The following is a 20,832-nucleotide window of genomic DNA, read 5'->3' on the forward strand; positions in this document are numbered from 1 at the left end:
AAGGTCTACATTAATAAGGGATATTGGACGATAGCTTGAGGGATATACAGGGTCTTTGCCTGGTTTTTGTAAGAGACTGATATTTGCAGAGTTCATATTTGGTGGTAGTCTACCATTTTCTTTGATTTCCTGCAACATCCTGTGAAAAACTGGTGCCAGAATTGTCCAGAATTCTTTGTAAAAATCTGTTGGAAAACCATCTGGACCTGGAGCCTTATTATTGGGCATACTTATCAGAGCTTCCTGGAGTTCACCTGGCGTCAGTGGCGAATCCAGTGCTATTGCTTGGGTGTCTAATAATTTTGGAAGAGTTATGTTGTCGAGAAATTGATCAATTTCGTTTTTAGATGGGTTTATTTGTGGTGTATATAAAGTTTCATAGAAATCCCTAAAAATGTTATTTATTTTTTTAGGATCATATATTGTATTCCCAGATAAATCTTTAACAGCACATATAGTTGTTTTTTCTTTATTGATTTTTAACTGGTTAGCAAGAAATTGTCCGGATTTGTTACCGTGTTCATAATTTTGCAGGCGAAGTCTTTGTACTAAGAATTTAGTCTTTTTATTAATAATTTCATTTAATTCTAGTTTTGTCTTGCGTATTTTGTTTAATATTTCTTGATCTTGGTGTGACACATAGGCTTTTTCTAAGGATTTGATGTTTTTCTCTAGTTCCTGAATTTTTTTGTTTTCTTCTTTCTTCTTATGTGATGAGAAAGAGAAAGAGAGACAGGAGCCCCATCTTAAAGACTTAGATGGCTTTTATAGTGTCCTGTCATACTAAACATCTGTGGTGACAAGTTTAGTTTAGGTCTTCTTCTCATGTGTTTGCAGAGCTCATCTCTTTTATTTCCTGCTGTTAAATTTAGGACAACGTGAGACAAAGCTAAGCAAACCCACTCAGCACTTCTCTTACTCTGCAGTTTGAAGACAAACTGTTTTTGAATATTGTTTAAACATTAGCTCAGACCCCTTTGTGGCTTCACATCCTGTTTACAGCTACGCAGGCTAACGATGGATGGAAGCAGACTTTAAATGTGATTTGAGACCATTTCAAAGTGCACTGACAGATTTAACAGGAGGAGCTCTGAGCTGGATCAGGAAACATGACCAGTGTGAGTCACGTTCATGAGGTTTAGTGAATCGGAAAATAAACGCTTCGTGTCAGCTGAGAAGCTGCCATGAGAGACTTTTTTAGTGTTTTTGTTTAGAAAAGATTAACAAACATCAACATATTTTTCTTTTTTACCACGTGAGCTGGTGCTGTCTGGTTTCTGGGTGGTATAAAAATAAATATGTAAATTAAACTCTTTGGTCTCAAACGTGCACATCCTGTACTGAAGGGTTTTTCTGTGCAGTTTTCAGCCACTCATCGCTGTTTTGAGTCTGTGGTTATTCAGTTTTTTCTGTACTGAAGAGAGATGTGTATCAGTTAGCCACAACCAACAAGTCAAGTTTTCCATTTAATGTCTTTTTGAACCCTTGAGAGAAAAACACAGTGATACAAACATTTATTAGTCCTTCAGAGAAATGACATCACTGCTGCAGGAGACGACAAACATGAATACAATATAAATAACAGTAAAGTCATCAAAGATACAAATCACATGAACATATTTATATTATTTATCATTGCTGATTTTGTAACAAACACAGTTAAAGCACCAGTTATAAATAGGATGTGATATTTAGGCCACATAATTTAGCCAAAAATGATGAAACATGATTCCTTATAGTAATTCGTTATGAGCAAACAGAAGAATGACATGTAGTTACTCAGAGAAGCTACTGCACTGCTGCTCCATATGCGTCATTATATTGAACACCGCCAGAGCTTAATGATTCTGTGTGGATGTCCTCTGGTCTGAGGTGCTGGGGGGACCAGTTAGAGACCAGCAGGTTGATATGAGTGGTTGGACTGGTGGACTACTTCAGTAAAGAGTAGATGGCGTCTGTCTCTGGTTTAAACTCTGAACACAAACACAGTTCAAACAACATTACAGTATTGTTTTTGACAGAGATTAGACTTACTGAGTCTCAGTGAAGATGTGGTTTGCTCAGCTCTGTACAAAGTTAAAGAGCAGCTGTACCTTTGGGACTACTTGGTCTGGTGGTTTTTGGTCCATAGCAGAAGTCGCCTGTTCTCACTTCTGAGTAGATTGTAGTTGAATCGCTCTCTGTAGAGTAAAATGCAGAAATTAAGAATTTACACACATTACATTACTGTTATTTTCTATACTGCAGCTATTGCAAAATATTTGTCCTGTTCTTCATGAAGAATTTAAGTGACAATCGTTTTATAGCAGCAGGTTTTTAGTTTCTTCCCCCCTTCTTAGCAGCTCTTCTGTGAAACACAGTAACCACACAGAACCTTGGGGGGATGTTTGCATAAAAAGGAGGGCAGACGACCACAAAGCTGCTGTCTTCTTTCAGGCTGACATATTTCACCACAGAGCAAAAAGCAAACTTGTTCTGACAACATGAACACTGTTACTGCCTGATCTGGAATCAGCAAGAGGAAGTAGTTTGTGTGGTTTTTAAACAGAATTTTAAAAAGTCAGTAGTGACTCATTGGTGTGTTCAGTCTCGTTATGCCCTCCTGAAACACACGAGTCCCACTGTTAATCTGTCAAATCCTTCATTATAAACATGTACTATAGTCTCTTATGATTTACACTCTATCTTGCTTCCACAAACACTCAGAACAAAATTAAAAAATAATTTAATAAAATGATTGAGCTTTAATGGTTGAATGCTTGAATGGGGATACAGAATTTGTTCAATGTTTGGCAGTAAAAAACACATTGTTCCTCTGGAATTCCAGGATGAACCAACAGATAGACTCTGTTCTCCGGTACCCTGGTGTTGGAGGAGGTTAGAAGAGTGATCACATGCTATGGTCCTCTTTTCTTAAAAAGGATAAGTCACCATGCCAGGCTGACAATCAACAGGGGTAGATGACAAGTGCTTGACATCAAGTGGTTCTCAATCAACAATTAACTCAAGTGATTTAAATCAGCGGTCCCCAACCCCCGGGCCTCGGACCGGTACCGGTCCGTGAGTCGTTTGGTACCGGGCCGCGAGAGTTGAGGCTCAGGTGTGAAATGTATGGTTTCCAGGGTTTTTATCGGTTTTCAGCGTTATTTTGTTACCGTTTTTATTGTTAACTCGGTTTTCCTTGGTCTTTTCACGTGTGTTATGAATAAATCTTATTTTTTTTCGGTACCGGTACTGGTTTTATTTTGTTGTATTTATCCGCGACACCTTAAAGGCCGGTCCGTGAAAATATTGTCGGGCATAAACTGGTCCGTGGCGCAAAAAAAGGTTGGAGACCGCTGATTTAAATCAAATAACTTAAAACATAATTTAAAAAAATTATGCTGGACATCTATATTGAAACTCAGTTTGTTTGGCCCTCATGTGCTTCCATGCATTCCTAACAATGTCAGGGCATGTCCTAATGAAACTGCAGATTCTGTCCTGGGAGATCTGGTTCAGGACATCACTTAAGATCTAGACAGTCTGAGATGCAACCATGAAGCATCAGATGGACTGAAACATAACATAACAGAGATGTTCTATTGGATTTAGGTCAGGGGAGCCTCAGGGCCAATCAATAGTATCAATTCCTGCATACTCTTACCACAGGGAATTGTTGTATACCAAGAGGAACCCGCTGCACTAGCATAAAATCTGACAACAGACATTCACACCAGTGGCCTGCTGGAAGCAGACTTTTTTATAGCAGGTTGTTCTTAGTGACAGTGGATAGCAATGAGCTTTTCTACACACTGTGCCTTATTTACAGTATTTACAGCTCAACACAGTTCCAAGAATTTGTTTGGATGGAGCTCCACTATCTTTGCAGACAGTTCTGCAGCTCTGTGGCCATGATCACATGAGGTTGTGCCCTCAGCCATCTTGCCCCACCTTTGTCTCTTACAGCTGAGCCACAAACCACAGCCCATGGCCACAGGAGTATCTTGGATGTTATTTACCTGCCAGTTTATTAGTATTAGCAATAGTTACCACTTATTTGCTGAAATAAGATTTTATGTATCAAATCATATGAGGTTCATAAGATATCTAGGCCGATGCAGAGCATTAATGGTCTCAGGGAGTGGACACTGAAATAGTTTTACAGGCAGAGGTTAATTAATTGCCCCTTTCCTCTGCTTTCCAACAAAACTGTGACTACAGCTCGTGCTAGCTGTGACCTCCAAGTCACCCATTTAAGCTGCTAAACCAAATCCTTAGTGTCTGGCTATAAAATCAAACCATGATGGAGATGAAGAAACGCAGTTTTACCTCTCATCTTTAATTCACTGTGTTTCTCTTTGACCATAATTTGTCCATAACTGACATCTTCTGCAGCTGGATCATTCTCTGCAAAACACAACACGCACAGAGGTCATCACTGCGATGGAATTATAAATACTGATATCCCATAAATGTAAAGCAGTACAGTTATACAGTACAGTACAATACATATGTATATATATCCAAAAAGTTGATTCTGTTCATCTGGACGTAGCGTTTTCAGTGGGAAAACGTTTCGTCACTCAGTGACTGAGACTTCTTCAGTCTCAGCTGACTGCAGGTTTCCCCAATCTTATAAACAGTACATTTGCACAATGACTGAAACCAGCCCACTGAAGGAACAATGGGCTGGGAGGTCAGTTCCTTGATCATTAATATGCAAATTGTCATGACCATTGATCCACAACCACTGATCATTAATCAAAGACTCAAGGAGGAGTCTCTGGATGGCATTACCTTGGCCTCCAGTAACACTGTGAGGAACCTTGGAGTCATTTTTGACCAGGACATGTCCTTCAACGCACATATTAAACAAATATGTAAGACTGCTTTCTTCCATTTGCGCAAAATCTCTAAAGTTAGAAATATCCTGTCTCAGAGTGACGCTGAAAAACTAGTTCATGCATTTATTACTTCCAGGCTGGACTACTGTAATTCATTATTATCAGGATGTCCTAAAAACTCCCTGAAAAGCCTTCAGTTAATCCAAAATGCTGCAGCAAGAGTACTGACAGGGACTAGAAAGAGAGAGCATATTTCTCCTGCTTTGGTTTCCTGTTAAATCCAGAATTGATTTCAAAATCCTGCTCCTCACATACAAGGTCTTAAATAATCAGGCCCCATCTTATCTTACTGACCTTGTAGTACCATATCACCCTATTAGAGCACTTCGCTCTCGCTCTGCAGGCCTACTTGTTGTTCCTAGAGTATTTAAATTGAGTATTGTGTAACCACAATCAAAAACAATTTCCACCAAACTAAAACCAAGTCAAACTCTTATAACGTCAAAGCTTTTTGTAATTATGAGGAGATAAATTCTGAAAATGTTCCTGCTCTTTTCAATTTTTACTAAAGCTCTTCTAGAGAAATGATATGTGCTTCATATTGTCTCAGTTGTCACAAATGGATAGAGAGAGATATAATTCACAATGGGAAACATAAATTGTATGAATAATTATAAATAAAATGTTGTACTATTGTTGAACGGTCTATTGATACTTTTAGAATTGTGCCAAGTTAGATGAAATTACAGTTTCAGTGCTGTCTGCTCAGCTTCAATTCAGCTAATTGGATTCCCAGAACTGAATCTGAGGACTGTGTTTGTGGTTTTGGAGCATTTGTAATACAATTACCTTACAGATAATACAAGTCCTGTGTGGATAAGAGTACTCGAGAAGTCTTTGTTCCAGTTTTGGCCAATGAAAATCTAACATTGTATTTGGATGCTACTTAACAGTAATTAGCATGATTCTGTGACTGTGTTATGCTCCCATGAAGTCTGTGGATACAAAAACGCTATCTAGCTATTTCATAGTAGATTACAGCTGTCTTGGAGTGAGAGGCGGGGACAACCTTGGACAGATTGCCAGTCTATCGTAGGGCTAACACACAGACCATTCACACTCATCAGCAATTTAGATTGATCAATTTAACTATCCCCACAAACGGCATGTTTTTGGATGGTGGGAGGAAGCGAGAGTACACAGAGGGAACCCACGCAAACAAGGGGAGAACATACAAACTCCAGACTGAAAGACCCCAACCTGATGGTGGAATTGAACGCAGGATCTTTGTCACGATCCTGGGTCTTATGACCCAGTGTTTTGAGTTTTAGTTCATTTTGATGTTTATAGTATGTTTAAGCTCATTAGGTCTCCTATGTTCATTTGCTTTTTAGTTCCCCCTTGTGTTTCCAACCCATGTTAAGTCTCCCCTGCTCTTCATGTGTTTCATGTCTGTGTCTTACGTTGTCAAGTTCTGGTTGTCATGTCTGCGTCTCATTATGTTTCCTATTTTATTTTGAAGAGATCTTGTGTTTTTATATTATGGTTTATGTTTTGAGTCCTTTGTTGTACTGTTTCTTGTTTCCCTAGGTCTCAGTTATGGTTATGATAGGTTTAGTTCTTTGGCTTCGTAATATGGCTTCCCTGTGTTCCATGTTGTGTCTACTGTGACGTTTTTGTACCATGTTTCAGGTCCCTATGTTCTGTCTCCCCAGTTGCTGTTAAGTTTACATGTCTAGAGTTCAGTCTGTGTGTTTCCTGTTTTACTTTGAAGGTCCGTGTCTCATGTCAGTGTTTCTAGTTTTGCTTCCCTTGTCTCATCCAGCCTGATTACTCCCAGCTGTGCTCCCCTTCTGTGTCTTGTTCCCTCGTTATCCCTCTGTGTATTTGAGCCCTGTGTTTCTCTTTGTCAGTGTTGTAGTCTCACTCATGGCTGTGTTTCCCTGTGTGTTAGTCATCCATGTCCCAGTTTAGTTTTCCGTGCCATTCTGCAATAAAGCAGCTTTTTAAGTTTAATTTTGTTGTCATGAGTTTTGCGTTTGGGTCCTTCTCCTGCCTGTACACAGCCGAAACCATGACAATGTTCTTGTTGTGTGGCCAATCTAAACTCAATAAAATAAAATCACACATTTAAAATCTGTAACAATCAGAAGTCTGAGTCTCACCTTCAGGTTTCCTGTGAACACATCTTCTCACCAGTAGAACCAGTAAGACCAGTAGAACAACAACACAGACTGATCCAACACATGACAACACAATTATGACAGAGGAACCAGGAGGAGAGGAGGATGTAGGTGGAGGTGTGGATGTAGGTGGAGGTGTGGTGGTGTGTTTCTCTAAAATAAAGCAAACACAGTCATTAAGTTGTCGTCACATTGTGAATGTTGAAACCTGCAGAAACACAGACAGCTGAGTGTGTCACCTGTGACAGTGATCCAGCTGGATGGAGACTCTCCATGACCGCTGATGTCACACTTGTAGAGGCCTTCATCAGACCTGGAAACATGCTGGATGGTCATGTGACCTGTAGGCTGCTTCCTGATGAGGGAGCCATCTTTATAGAAAGCAGCTGGGAGGTTGGAGGGAGTGGTCTTTGTTTTACAGAGCAGAGTGACGTCATCTCCCTCCATCACAGGGAGGACAGGACTCTGCAGGATCACTGATCCACCTCAACACAGAGACAAACTACAGCATTTCATCCATTTACACACAGCTTCATCAACACTAACTCCACACACTCAGCTTACCAGTGACTGTCAGGTTAACCATGTTACTGATGGGACCCTCTCTGGACTCACACCAGTAAACTCCACTGTCAACTGTGTCAGTGAAACTGATGTTACAGGAAGAACCTGCTGGTTTTCCAAATCCATCTGTTCCACACTGAGTCCTCTGTTGTTCTCTTGTGTTTCTCCTCAGAGTCCATCCAGCAGAGCTGTCGTCCTCCTCACAGCTCAGAGACACAAAAGCTCCTTGAAAGAACTGAGAGCTGCTGGGACTCACAGTCAGACGAGCTGTGAGGGTTAAAATGAAACACGGTTTCATTTGATACCAGGATGAGCAGAAAGTACTTTTAAGTAGATATCCATTGTGAAACATGAACCCAATCAGGTCATATCAGTGAGCATTTATCAGGTTTAAACTGTGACAGAAGAAGGTTACTGACCTTGGTTTGTTGTGCAGCTCAGCAGTGAGATCAGAACTAAAGAGAAATGACACTCAGGTTGATTTGAGGTGAACGTAAAGAACAACTCCACACAAACAGCTGACAAACACACAAACTCTCTGATATATCGGCTCATTTTCTATGTAATGCCAGCAACGTGTCAAAGTTTTGAGCAAAGATAAAGAGTCAGTTCAGACCTGCAGTTGGTCCTCATGGTGTTTTGAACTTGAATTCAGCCTGATTTGTTTTTCATGTCTTCTCCTCCATCATCAGTTATCAGGAGAGCAGACAGTCAAAGTACAAGAATTCAAACAAACACAGAGATTCTACTTACAGAGCAGACACAGCACAGATGTTTCCTTCATCGTCCTTCTCACTCATTTGAGCTTTTTTCATTTCTGTCACTGACACCAAGTAAAGCCCGCCCTCTTCCTCTGAGCACCAGCTTTCTATTGGTTCAAAGACAGAGATGGGAAGCTACTCACTGCTCTCAGTGATCTGTGGTTTGGTTAATGAACAAATCAAATTCCATGTAGTGGACGTCCCCCTCAGTGAGAGAGGCAGGTATGAGCTGAAACACAGGAATCAAACCAGGGACGCTGCTGTTGTGGAGCTGAACTGGAACCATTCAGACACTGAGGCCCTCTGAACACATTTTAATTACAGCTGTGCAGAGACACACTGATGACTGACTGGAACACTATGATTCACATTTTACATTAACACCATCCTCACACATGGTTTATATATGGCCACTAGAGGGAGATGTTGGACTTTAAATGCAGCAGAATAACAGTCCGTTTCTAAAGCAAAACAAATGAAAGGGAATGCATGCGCATTTCCTTGATAAAATAGTAGTGTTTTATTTCACCGTGGATAAAGTTTGTTGTAAAAAGCATTTTATTCATACAGTCATCAGTCAGTTGCAATACTTAAACTTACTAAAAGGAGCATTAAGGTGTCAGTGAGTAGAAGTAGTTGAAAACCAAAGTAGTCAGATACAACAAGTAGACAGGAAGACAAATAGGATTGACTCTGTAAATGTTGACAACCTTGTTCCTGCACTGAACTCTTGCAATGGAAAACTGAAACCTACTGAAGTAGTCGTGATTTTTTTAAGAAAAAAACTGCAAAAGAAGGTATTTTTTGTCCATCTGTTTATCTAATCTGGATGCACTGCTCGAGGCCTTGGAGCAGTTGGGGGAGGATCTCAAACAGCTGTGTATATTTTAAAACAACTAAAAAATAACTTTATGGATCCCCGGGAAATTAATGTTTACTCCAATTCAAAACGAAGGAACAAAAAATAATGTACATTTAATATGTTATGCTTGTGTTTATAGATGAAACTTGGATTTTTCCTTTTCTCCAAAAGTTGATTCTGTTCATCTGGACGTAGCGTTTTGTGGGAGAAACGTTTCGTCACTCATCCAAGTGACTTCTTCAGTCTCAGCTGACTGCAGGTTTCCCCAAGGATCGGGTCCCCCGACACAAACAGAGTAACATAGTGTACGCTGTTAAGTGCCAGGAGGATTGCCAGGATTTATACATCGGGGAAACCAAACAACCTCTGGTGAAGCGGATGGGACAACACAGAAGAGCTACCTCGTCAGGCCAGGACTCTGCAGTCTATTTACACCTACAGGCCAGTGGGCACTCTTTCAAGGATGAGGATGTACACATCCTGGACAGGGAGGAACGCTGGTTTGAGGGTGGAGTCAAGGAGGCAATTTACGTGAAAAGAGAAAGACCATCTCTGAATCCAGGAGGGGGCCTAAGGGTACATCTTTCACCATCTTACAATGCTGTGATTGCAGCCATTCCCCAACTCTCTGTGAATGGTACTCGTGGCCATTGATCAGTGGTCTTTGGTCAGTGGGTTTTGGTCAGTGGTTGTTGATCAATGGTCATTAGAATTTGCATAATTATGATTAAGGAACTGACCTGCAGCCCATTGTTCCTTCAGTGGGCTGGTTTCAGTCATTATGCAAATGTACTGTTTATAAGATTGGGGAAACCTGCAGTCAGCTGAGACTGAAGAAGTCACTTGGATGAGTGACGAAACGTTTCGTCACTTGGATGAGTGACGAAACGTTTCTCCCACAAAACGCTACGTCCAGATGAACAGAATGAACTTTTGGAGAGTTACTTTCCTGGATGATTGAGCATGCATCAAGACGATTTTTCCTTTTATTCTTCAAAAAAGATACCAGCATTCTTGAACACATCTTGAACATGTCTAACAGCCTAACTGGATCAGCAGAACTACAGAAGATGGAAATATCTTCTTCAGCATTGCTCTACTGGACCTTTTGGCAAAGTAATTTTAAATTAACATGAAATTTAAAACATTTGGAACATCTGGATCAACTAAATCACCACAGAAAAGTAACGGCACAATATTCACTTTCCATCCATTCTCTTCCGCTTATACTTTTCAGGGTCATGGGACCTAGCTGTCTTAGGGCGAGAGGTAGGGTACACCCTGGACAAGGCTAACACAAAGACAGACGACCATTCAAACAATTTAGTTACTGCATGTCTTTGGACGGTGGGAGAAAGCCGGAGTACCTGGAGGGAACCCACGCAGACACGGAGAGAACATGCAAACTCCACACATAAAAAAACCTGATGGTGGAATTGAACTCATGACCTTCTTGCTGTGAGGCAACAGTGATAACCGTGCCACCGTTATTCAGTTTCCTTTCAAGGCAAATGTTTCTACATTTTTCTTAGAGCATAAATGAATAAAATTGTCAACTGGAGAAAGAAAATACAGTAAATACCTGAAACACAAAGAATGAATAAAAACAGTCTGACAAATGATCACAATCATTTATTTATTTATCCTGATCAGAAGCAGCTAAGTCATAAACACAGTTTCAGGTTAAATGTTTAATGTTAATGTAGAAATATCACCTTTGTGACTTGTGTCTCCGGCTGGAATAAAAACAGTGACTTCATTACCAAGTAAAACACCAAACCTAATGTAACAATTACAACTTGTTACATGAATAACAAACTGTAAGTGCGGGAATACATCAGTGTGTATATTGAATCACACTATACACACTATTACATTTGCTTTTGAATGATTCCAATGTGGGTAAAATCTGCATTAACTGGTTAAAAAAAGCTTTTGACTTAAATAACTTTTACGGTGACAGTGAGCAAACAAATAAAGCACATAAATACATACATTAAAAAAATCCTCAAATTTATCAGCAATGACCAAACAAATTCGTATAAAAATAAAATTATATGTAACCAACTCTTGAAATGTTTAAACTGAGTCTCCTTCATGAAAGAAACAGTTGAAGTTTCAGAGGAAAAAGACTTTGGACCTACATGGAACTTTCTTTGGTTTCATAATACTCTAATATTAGTAACCTCAGTTACACTTCATTCAGGTGTAGCAGATAGCAGAACAGGTAATCTTGTGGGAAAAGATTCTCTATAATCCAACTTCACTTCATCATCACATACAAATTTAAATCAAATAAAAATCTACAAGTTTTACAGCTACCTGATGAATCTTCAGCATTGTTAATTTCTGTCTATCATCAGCTCATCTGTTTTCTGTCACTGAGAACTCAGAACATCAGCAGGAGACTCAGAGTCAATCTTTGTGACATTTCAAACAAGTGACTATTCAGCAGAACGATGGATTGTCGAGTCTGCTTCTGTCTAGACTGCAAAACCAACAGCAACAACAAAAAGCAGACTAAAAACTGTCACACCAACTTTCAGTCCAACAGATCCATCCTTCACTTGTCCTCCTGTCTGACCTGCAGGTGAGAAACAGGTGTGAGGTGTCAGCTGTCAGGTAGGTGATGAGTGAAGAACAGAACAGAATCCATTTCCTCTTCAAACTGCTGTCAGACATTATCTACTGCACTCTGATCACATCACTCAGACCAGCTGCTTTCTACAAAGTCTCATCAACAACATCTTTAGAAACAAACATCAACAACCAGGAAGCAGCTTCACCTCTGATCACACACACACTCAACTCTACTCACTCACCTGGAGGATCAATGCTGAGTTTGGATGTGTTGATGATCTTTAAATTGGCTATCTCTTGGTTTGGTTCTCTCTGGGCAACTTGACACTCGTATGTCCCAGTATCATTAATCGTCACATTCTTCAGAATCAAAGACACGTCTCCATCCTTCATCTGTCTGTCCTTCAGATCCACCCGGTTCTTAAAAGATGGATGCTGGTTGACTGGAACAAATTGCTCATCCCGGTAAAAAAGGACATATTTCTCCCCCAGGTCAGCTCTGCTCCACTTTACTGCTATGATAGGGATCTTGTTATTTGCACGACATGGCAGAGTTACGTTCTGTCCAGAGATTACTTCCTGGTCTGAAAGAGGAAACAAAACAGAGCAGAGAGTTTAAATATAATAATTTCTGGGGGAGAAAAGGCCTAGAAACCAGAACATTTGGTGAGCCTGATTGTCCAGTTCTGCTCCCTGTGACGGGACTAAGTCAGAGTCAGGATACCAGCTTGGAAACCTGTTAGATCAGCTAGCATAAAGAAATAAATGTAGAAGTAGTAATTTTAGTATATTATAATCATTTCTACAGGATGTTCTTTTAAAATATTTATACTTATAGTTTGGTGATAACAGTATTGACTTTTTCTTCTTCTTTACGGGTTGTAAAGCCTCCATGTCACACTAATCATCTGCATATCCTCTTCACTATATCCATTAATGTCCTCTGAGGTCTTCCTCTTCTCCTTCTGCCTGGCACCTCCATGTTTGACACTGTTTGTCTGGAATATCAACAATCCCTCCAAACTATGTCAGACTTGCCTCTCAAATGTTACCTTCAAAGCACTCAACCTGAGCTGTCCTGTGATGTCTGACATCTTTGGCAGCTGGGTTTGGTTTGTGGCTAAGCTGTAGGGGGTGTAAGCTGGGAAATCAGGTCCACTGAGTAGTGTGGCACGTCAGGAGTGCTTTTGTAATGATTTTCTCTCCCTATACAGTGGGTGCAGGGAGAGAGGAGGACACAGCAGTGTGGTGATGCTGCACTTCAAAGCCAAGCAAAGTGGAATGAACATTTGTCCTGTGTTATTAAATAAAAATGTTTTAAAGCACTGACCGCCATTCCCTGTGATCACTGAGCTGAACCTGCTATATGGTCACTGCTAATCTTGTCTGTTCTATTCATTCATATTATATTCATTTACTGTCTCGATGTCCACATACACGTCCTGCACCATCCTCATACATCTCTGTTATGATGTGCTTTCTCTAAATCTGTAAAGACTCAGTGAAACTCCTTCTGCCCGTCTCTATAGTTTTCCCTTCAAAACTTTAAAAGCAAAAATCCCACTGGAGAGCACTTTCTCATCATCATACTCCTGCTCAATGATCATCACCTCTCTTCTTAACCAAGCTTCAAAAACCTTTTCTCATAGTTCCATGGTGTGGCTCATGAACATTATCCCTCTGTAGTTACTGCAGCTCTGCACATTGCCCCACATATCTTACCTTACACTTCTCAAATGCTCAGGCATCTTTTCAGTCTCCAAGATTGTGTTAAACACTCTTATCAAAGAGTCCACTGTCCTCTCTTCAAGACATCTCCATGCATCTACAGGCATGTCATCTAGACCACTCATTGTCTTTTCCACTTATCATCCTTTTCATAGCTGCCTGTTGCCAGTCACAATTGCCAGTATTTATGCTTGTGCTGGTGTGCATGTATTTGTTAACATGTGGTGCTCTTCTGATGTATTATAAGCCAACAGAAAAAAAAATGCTGGGAGTTTTTCTCTCCTGGATCTCCAGTCTTTGCTGTGGTCCCTTTTCAGGGACAAGCATATCTATCCATCTATTTTCCCCATTCTTTCTACATTCCCTCACCTTCATTCAGGTAGTTTCAGCCATCTTCCTCCCAGAATTTGAGTCCTAATTACTGATGCTATTCTTTATATTCTATTATATTCTTACTTTTTTAAATTTAAAACCTGCAATGAAAGGCAGGAAATGCACAGAAAGAATTGACAGTGCTGAACAGGCTTGTCACAGTGGTCAAGGTCAGCACTGACCCAGCATGCAGTCACATTTCTAGATAGTTGCAAATCAGGTTACTCTGTGGGTTACAAAGCAGATTTCCTGCTAAAGCATAAATACCCTGTTACTCTATATCTCATGATTCACTGACTGTCCTCCATCCGTCCTCCTCTTGCCTTCTTTTTTCCCTCAGCACCTTCAACACTGGAGGCTGTCACTGTTATCCTGGGCCTTGACCGATCCAGTGTGGAAATATTACTGATGAGCTCCATGTTAGCTGTGGTAAAGAATTTACGACAATTGGCCTTATTGACCCAACCGATGTGTTAGCGCTTGGGACCAACACTGGGAGTACACTGGCTTTTAAAGTGAATAATACTTACTTTGTTCAGAGTATTTATGACATGACAGAACTGAGGTTGGAGAGGCCTCTGTCAATCTGTGGGCCCATGACCCCAACAAACTTTAGAGCTGCCATTTCTCACAACATGTAAAATGTGCGACTGAATGTTTTAATTTTATTTAGCTATCCACGGTTTACACAAAGAACCCACAGATCGAGAACTTCACGCAGTGTTATCACCACCATGAGGGTGTGAGGAGTGTTGCAGGAGGCTCCACCCAGCCTCGTGTCGCCGTCACACAAAGAAACTACGAAAATAATTATAATTATTTTAGAAAAACCGGGTCAATTTTTAAAATCCTCTCCATCTCAGAGCGAATCACAGTTTGGCTTCTAACAGTTAAATCTCACCTGCAGAGACAAACCCGAAGACACCGAGAAACATAAAACAGCAGAGTGACGCAGAAGTTCCATCAGCCATTTCCGTGTTTTCACTTTCTGATGACGTCAGCTTCTTCTAAATGTTGGATGGATGGATGTTGGTACTTTTGGTATATCTTGTAATCCGTGTTTAAAGCCTGAATACATTAATTCGTTAATCGTTAAATAAGGTTTAAAGTCAGAACTACTTCCCCACTCCAGTCAACACGTCCGATTCCTGTCCCTGCCGCGTTCCTGTCCAACGGAAATCAGAAACCCCGTGTCCAGCTCCATCACCCCTCCGTTAAATTGGATTGAGAGAAGTCTAACAAACCCAGATTTCCAATCCCAGGCTGCAGTAGTGCGTACAAAAAGTATAAAACTGGTACAATTTCTAATTTGTACAATGACCGTTGTGTATTTGTAACTCGGTGAATAAGTTATGCTAGGCGCCTAGATGTCTGTAAAAGTGCTTTTAACTATAATGGACGGACAATGCGCTGTATTGTTAACAATGGACGAACGACTCCGTTTTGCTACGAATAAAAACATATCCTTCTGCCTCGCTTCTCTAACTAATGTTAGCACCACCGTTTCAAAGGTAACGGGAACGCAGCATGAAGACGTTCGTGGCCAACTTCTAATGAATCATTGGCTACATCACAGATAGCGACATTACGTTTAACCAATCAGCTTGTAGCATTTCTGTAGCGTTCTTTGTGTTGTTCCGGAACTCAGGAAATGTTTTGCGCTCCCATCTCCGTAACACAGAAACTAACAGCGATAATGCGATGAAACTCACTCATTCTGTAGTTGAACGGTTGGGCTAAATTTTGAGGTGGGAGGTGTCTGCGCAGGATTGTTAGAAACTACTACATTTTTTGGCATAACGATTGTGACACATGGTTTATGCACTGATTTATGCCATAGGCCAATGTTGTAGTTTGGCATAGTAATTGGCGTAATTCTTTGTGAGTTGCATTTATTTTGATAGATGATAGAAATCTTATATCGGGATATGAGATTTTGGTCATATCGCACAGCCCTAGTTGTTTTCCTTCAGTGTGTGCTCAAAATGTCCTCTCTTTGCTTTTGCAGCTGTCTGTTCTAGTCTTTAATGGAAAGAGGGAGACTGTTGCTCTGCCAGCCCATCATGTCCCTCACCATGGTCATGGTTTTCATTCTTCACTTCCTTAGTGTTTATTTTTGCTTCTCCATGTATTTTGTTATTGATTTATTCCCAAAGTGTGGGCCAACGACCCCTGGTGGACTGTGAAGCTACCGCAGGTGGGCCACTGTAGTAACAGAAATTCAGTTTGAAATTACTCACCTGTATAAATGGAGTTAGTATAATAAAATTGGTAATAGGAGGTGGTTAGTGTGTAATATTACTCAATACCCTGGACCAAATTTACTGCCCTTGTATTGAAATTTGTGTCCCAGCGGCAGGTTGGTCACACATCAGCATTAACACTTTGCATATGACTGGGCAGCAATTTAGAGCCAGCAGCCTGTGTTGTTGATGTTTTTATAAAATACAGTTTTAATATCATTGTCACTTTCTTTTGTTTTTGATTCAAGTGAAGAATTAAGTCATTTTCTGGTTTTTAAGTGGACCGCAGCACTCTTGACTTTATGAATGGCTGCCTTACTGTATTTAGCCTCGAGTTGTTAGTTCCTGGTTGCATTAGTTGTTCCCTGTGTTTGTTTCTCTTGTTATTTGTTGATATTTAAGTTCATTCCTGTTTCTATGTTTCCCCGTTCAGTTATTGTTTCTCACATTCTGTATATTTATTTTGATGTCTTCTTATCTCCTTTGCATTGATTTTTATCTGGTTTGTGTTTAGTCTCACATTCCCTCCTGTCACGCAGTCTTTGTTTGCATCTCATTTTCCACAGCCAAATAAATTGCCTATTTTTAAACTACTGCCTGTATTTCTTGTCTGCATTTTGGGTCCTCAGAATCACCCCACCCAGGCTGCATGTATCTGGGTATACAAACAGTACAGTGTGTATGAATGATTTGAAACCTTGGCACATTGTCCCAGTGGAGATTTATAACTTGATTTCTACAGAACCTTCATTACAGCAGCTTTATTAAGAAGTTAGTGTATAGGACTGGACTTTAATATGTGTTTTAAGAAAAATAATTCTCCTTCGAAGCCTATATGTGTTTTTCCCCCCTGTTTTTGTATATGTGTACAAGTGGAATGAGTTTCATTGAACACAGTTAAGAATACGTGTGTGAATGAGATGGAGGCAGGTTAACAGTGAGGGTTGTTTTCCTCTTCTACAGTTTAGTTATTAAATCTGGTTCCTGCAGCTTCCACAGAACAACAACATGTGCTGATAATAAGTGAACATAATGTGTGAGCCAAAGCAGCCTCTCATTATAAGACACTGTGAGTCTCTGCTGCCTTTATGTAGCTACAGCTGTTTGTATACACTGAACAAAAAGCTTTGTAGCTGTATACTGACTCCTGAAACTACAACACATCACACTGACACACACATTACACTTCTCTGTCTGGATTACTCTGACATGTTAGATCCTTGTGTGGCCGTCACAGACAGAACTACTGACTCAATATGAAAATGATTCTCAGGGAGATCACATTGTTATGTGTAAACCAGCCTGGAACTCCTCAGCTCTGACCCACCATTTTTTCTCATAAGGAAGTGATGTCAAAATAAGTGTTGACTCTACTAAAAAGTAGTAGAGGCAGCATTTAGCTGTAGCCTCCATAAAACCACAGCTGTTCTGGAGAACTTTGTCCATCTTTGATTGTCTTTAAGTTGTGTTGGAGCCACAGAGAGCAAATCTTTGTTCTTTATGGAGAACCAGTGAGGCTGTTTGGACTTTCCTATGAAACATCAGTGCAGGAGTCTCTCAGTACTTCTGTTTACAGTGAGGACAAAGAAGCAGCAGAAACACACACAGAGAAAACATGGAAAAGACGAACAGCAGCAAATAGTCTTCAGAGAGTTTGTGTGTGTGTGCTGCAACACTTCCTGTACAGTGTCAGTTTGTTGAGCTAAAAAACTGAAAGGTGTCAACACTTACTTTTTCTGTTGTTCTGAAGAGATCTCCAAAATCCTCAAATAGTTGTCTGACCATCATGAGAAAAAAACAAAACAAAAACAAAACAAAAACATAAAATCCAATACAATCTAGAAAAGTGTAGCTTTGGTATACCCGATTGCTTTCCTGTAAATCAAAGGGTACTGGAGGAGGTTCGATGAAAAACAAGTAAAAAGTTACAAAAATAAGGAGACAAATAAAAAGTAAAATCTGTGTGTAAAGTGCCGTCTGTACTGCACAGCCACAAACCAAACTAACCTGTATTTCCGTGTCATCCTGTTTTCTACAGGCCCACACCCTGCACCTGTGTGACAGCAGTGTCCATAGCAACACTTCCTTAGCAACCACATTCCTTTCTTGTCTGCTCATTCCGTAGGTGGGATTATAAGACATAAAACAAAGTGACAAAAGTATGACAGTTTCTGTATGACATGTCTGTCCATAAATGAAGATAAAGTCTGTGAAATAAATAAATGTACAAGGTCACAATTCCAGAGTACAGTGAACACATTTAATAAAAGACGGTCAGCAGTTAAAAGTACTTTCTGTTTCAGTCTTGACTCTGATCAACACAACACCTACAAAGTTCAAGTTTCAGGTTTATCTAATCATTCACAATGTCAACTCATGCACTGAACAACATGCCAGAACATTTTCAAATCTACTGCTTTCTTCCTTATTATTTAACAAGAGAATATAATTGTATTTATTCATTTTGAAGAGATTAAAATATCAAAGTCAACAATAAAACGCTGACACATACAAACACTTGAATAGTGACGTGGCGTTCCTTACAGCTGGGTGTGTATTAGATTAAACATTGATAAATCCTCTTATCATGACCTGGTTGTTTTTAGTCCAAGCAGTGCTGGATTACAGCAGCTTCTTAATATCTGTACTGAATATGGTGTGTTATATGATATAAAGTAAAATGCTGTTGAAAGTTCTGTCTTGATATGTAGAACCAAACAGGATGAACAGGTAAATTTCTCTGTTTAAACTGTCCCAAAAAACTATTGAGGTTCATAAAAAGGTGAAATATTTATTACTGATCAAACTAATGATGATGATGACATATACAGACAACGATGTAAGCTCTATGTGCAGGCAAATACTATTGCAAATCAGCTTTTGTTCACTTCCAGTTAAACTGGCTTTGTTTGAAGGGTATTGCACCCCGTTATATACTGCCCCCTTGTGGTCATCTTAAAAACATTGTAGAAGCTGCATGCTGCATGTAATGATTAGAGATGGACCGATCCGATATTACGTATCGGTATCGGTCCGATACTGACCCAAATTACTGGATCGGATATCGGCGAGAAATAAAAAAATGTAATCCGATCCATTAAATATCAAAAAATCACCCCACAAAACTTGCTACACGGAGTAACTCGGCTCATAACCGTAGCACATTGCAGCGTGATAGAGCGGCTGTGTGTATTTGTAGCCTTGCTAGCAATCCAGCATTTCATCTCCGAGGAAGTTTTCCCAGAGAGAAGTAAAGCAAGTGTGTAAGTTCATCTTTGAATGTTTGTAAAGCATTCCCACGTTAAGCTTAACAACCGTTATATGGAGCGACTGCTCCTCTCTCTCTCTCTCTCTCTCCCCTACTGCTACTTCAATCGTGAAACTGCTTAATGATCAGCTGATCGGCTTTTCTGTCGTGAGTCCGTCTCTCTTCTTTGTTTTTGGCCCACGTCTCACCAGAAAGAGGAAACCAGCGGCTGAACAACAGCAGCACTATTAAGCTTGATAAGCTGTTGTTAGAATTTATTTAAGATTACTTTCTACACCAGGATCTTTTTCTACGTAGCTGACGGCTGGTAACCGTGCAGGGGCGGATCTAGCAAAGTTTAGCCAGGGGGACCGATAGGGCATGAACAGGGAAAAGGGGGCACAAAGACATACTTTTCTTTCTTATTCTCATTTAAAATGTCTAGCTTTTAATAAATAATTATCTGACTCTTACACCCAAAGTTTTAATCTGATGTAAAATATATAGAAGTCCATTACTGTATATAGTAACTGTTAAGTCTAATATACCCTAGTAAGCTATAGTACTTTTTCCTTTGGGAAAGTACCATCTGTGAATTCTGCAATTCTGTTGAAGAAAGATGTTGAATCTATTTAATTATTCTTGAAAAATAATTTATTTCTGTGCATTTTTCCACACTGCATCAAATTAATTTTGATTACATTGATTAAGCATCATGAGGTGGGGGGTGGTTCCCTATTTTTTTTTGCTGGGAGCTTGCAACCCTATTAGTTAGGTTGCTTAATATTTCTGCTAAGTACTCTTTAAAATACCAGAATAGGGAGGATGGAGTAGGTTTAAGTTTATTAGATTGATCAGTTTTGCTGAACTATGAAATATTTTGGGCGCAGTGTATTTTTTACATACAGGTATAACAGAATAGCTTTAGTGTTGTTATTTATTTAAACTTGAGTATAAACTTATACAAAATGCAGCAAGATATTAAAAAAAACGTTTTATTGATTAAAAAACACACTATATCGGATTCATAACGGTATCGGCAGATATCCAAATTTATGATATCGGTATCGGTATCGGACATAAAAAAGTGGTATCGTGCCATCTCTAGTAATGATGCAATGAGAATCCTTCATAGAAAACTTAGAGGAGGTAGTGCCAGTCAGATGTTTGTAGCTGTGGGTGTTTGGACTTTTAAAGTACTTTTAAGAAATTTAATGTTCACATTTATGGCTCTAACAGTCTAATTTTAGCACTCACAGAGACAGTGAGTGGTTCCTGTTACTCATTCAATCTGAGGAAGCACTGGTTGAAGTGTTTGTGTATTTATTGTTTTCTTTTAAGTAATTGTGTATTTTATGTATATAATGGTTTTATATCTTTACAAATATTTTATGTTTTGTTGTTGTTGTTTTTTAAGCTATGGACGTAAAGTCTGCTAATAAAGATTGATTGATTCATTGATTGAA

At 39.7% G+C, this 20,832-nt stretch overlaps 2 protein-coding genes across 2 annotated transcripts; both read right to left on the reverse strand.

Moving 5' to 3' along the window:
• Positions 1–803: 803 nt before the first annotated feature.
• Positions 804–7,843, reverse strand: LOC146389843 (uncharacterized). Its single transcript, XM_084913808.1, has 5 exons — positions 7,249–7,843; positions 6,992–7,162; positions 4,312–4,389; positions 2,094–2,180; positions 804–1,973 (listed from the first exon to the last, which is right to left on the reverse strand). The coding sequence occupies exons 1-5, from the start codon at positions 7,454–7,456 to the stop codon at positions 1,930–1,932; spliced, it is 588 nt and encodes a 195-aa protein (XP_084769934.1). The 5' UTR covers positions 7,457–7,843; the 3' UTR covers positions 804–1,929.
• Positions 7,844–10,808: 2,965 nt separating this feature from the next.
• LOC146389844 (coxsackievirus and adenovirus receptor homolog) lies at positions 10,809–15,418 on the reverse strand. Its single transcript, XM_084913832.1, has 3 exons — positions 14,778–15,418; positions 12,019–12,360; positions 10,809–11,780 (listed from the first exon to the last, which is right to left on the reverse strand). The coding sequence occupies exons 1-3, from the start codon at positions 14,845–14,847 to the stop codon at positions 11,680–11,682; spliced, it is 513 nt and encodes a 170-aa protein (XP_084769958.1). The 5' UTR covers positions 14,848–15,418; the 3' UTR covers positions 10,809–11,679.
• Positions 15,419–20,832: the final 5,414 nt, after the last annotated feature.

The sequence above is a fragment of the Perissodus microlepis genome, chromosome 3, assembly GCF_051167445.1.
Source record: "Perissodus microlepis isolate ML-2025 ecotype Zambia chromosome 3, ASM5116744v1, whole genome shotgun sequence".
NCBI classification, from domain to species: domain Eukaryota; kingdom Metazoa; phylum Chordata; class Actinopteri; order Cichliformes; family Cichlidae; genus Perissodus; species Perissodus microlepis.

What these genes read in the sequence shown, in the direction of transcription:
- LOC146389843 (XM_084913808.1), bottom strand. Translation starts at nt 7,456, where the DNA reads ATGGAGGGAGATGACGTCACTCTGCTCTGTAAAACAAAGACCACTCCC. An exon ending in TGTTCACAGGAAACCTGAAG is followed by an intron (nt 4,390 to 6,991) that starts GTGAGACTCAGA and finishes TGTGTTTTGCAG; the next exon opens with AGAATGATCCAGCTGCAGAA. An exon ending in CAGTGAATTAAAGATGAGAG is followed by an intron (nt 2,181 to 4,311) that starts GTAAAACTGCGT and finishes TTTACTCTACAG; the next exon opens with AGAGCGATTCAACTACAATC.
- LOC146389844 (XM_084913832.1), bottom strand. Translation starts at nt 14,847, where the DNA reads ATGGCTGATGGAACTTCTGCGTCACTCTGCTGTTTTATGTTTCTCGGT. An exon ending in CTTCGGGTTTGTCTCTGCAG is followed by an intron (nt 12,361 to 14,777) that starts GTGAGATTTAAC and finishes TTCCTCTTTCAG; the next exon opens with ACCAGGAAGTAATCTCTGGA. An exon ending in ACTCAGCATTGATCCTCCAG is followed by an intron (nt 11,781 to 12,018) that starts GTGAGTGAGTAG and finishes TCTCACCTGCAG; the next exon opens with GTCAGACAGGAGGACAAGTG.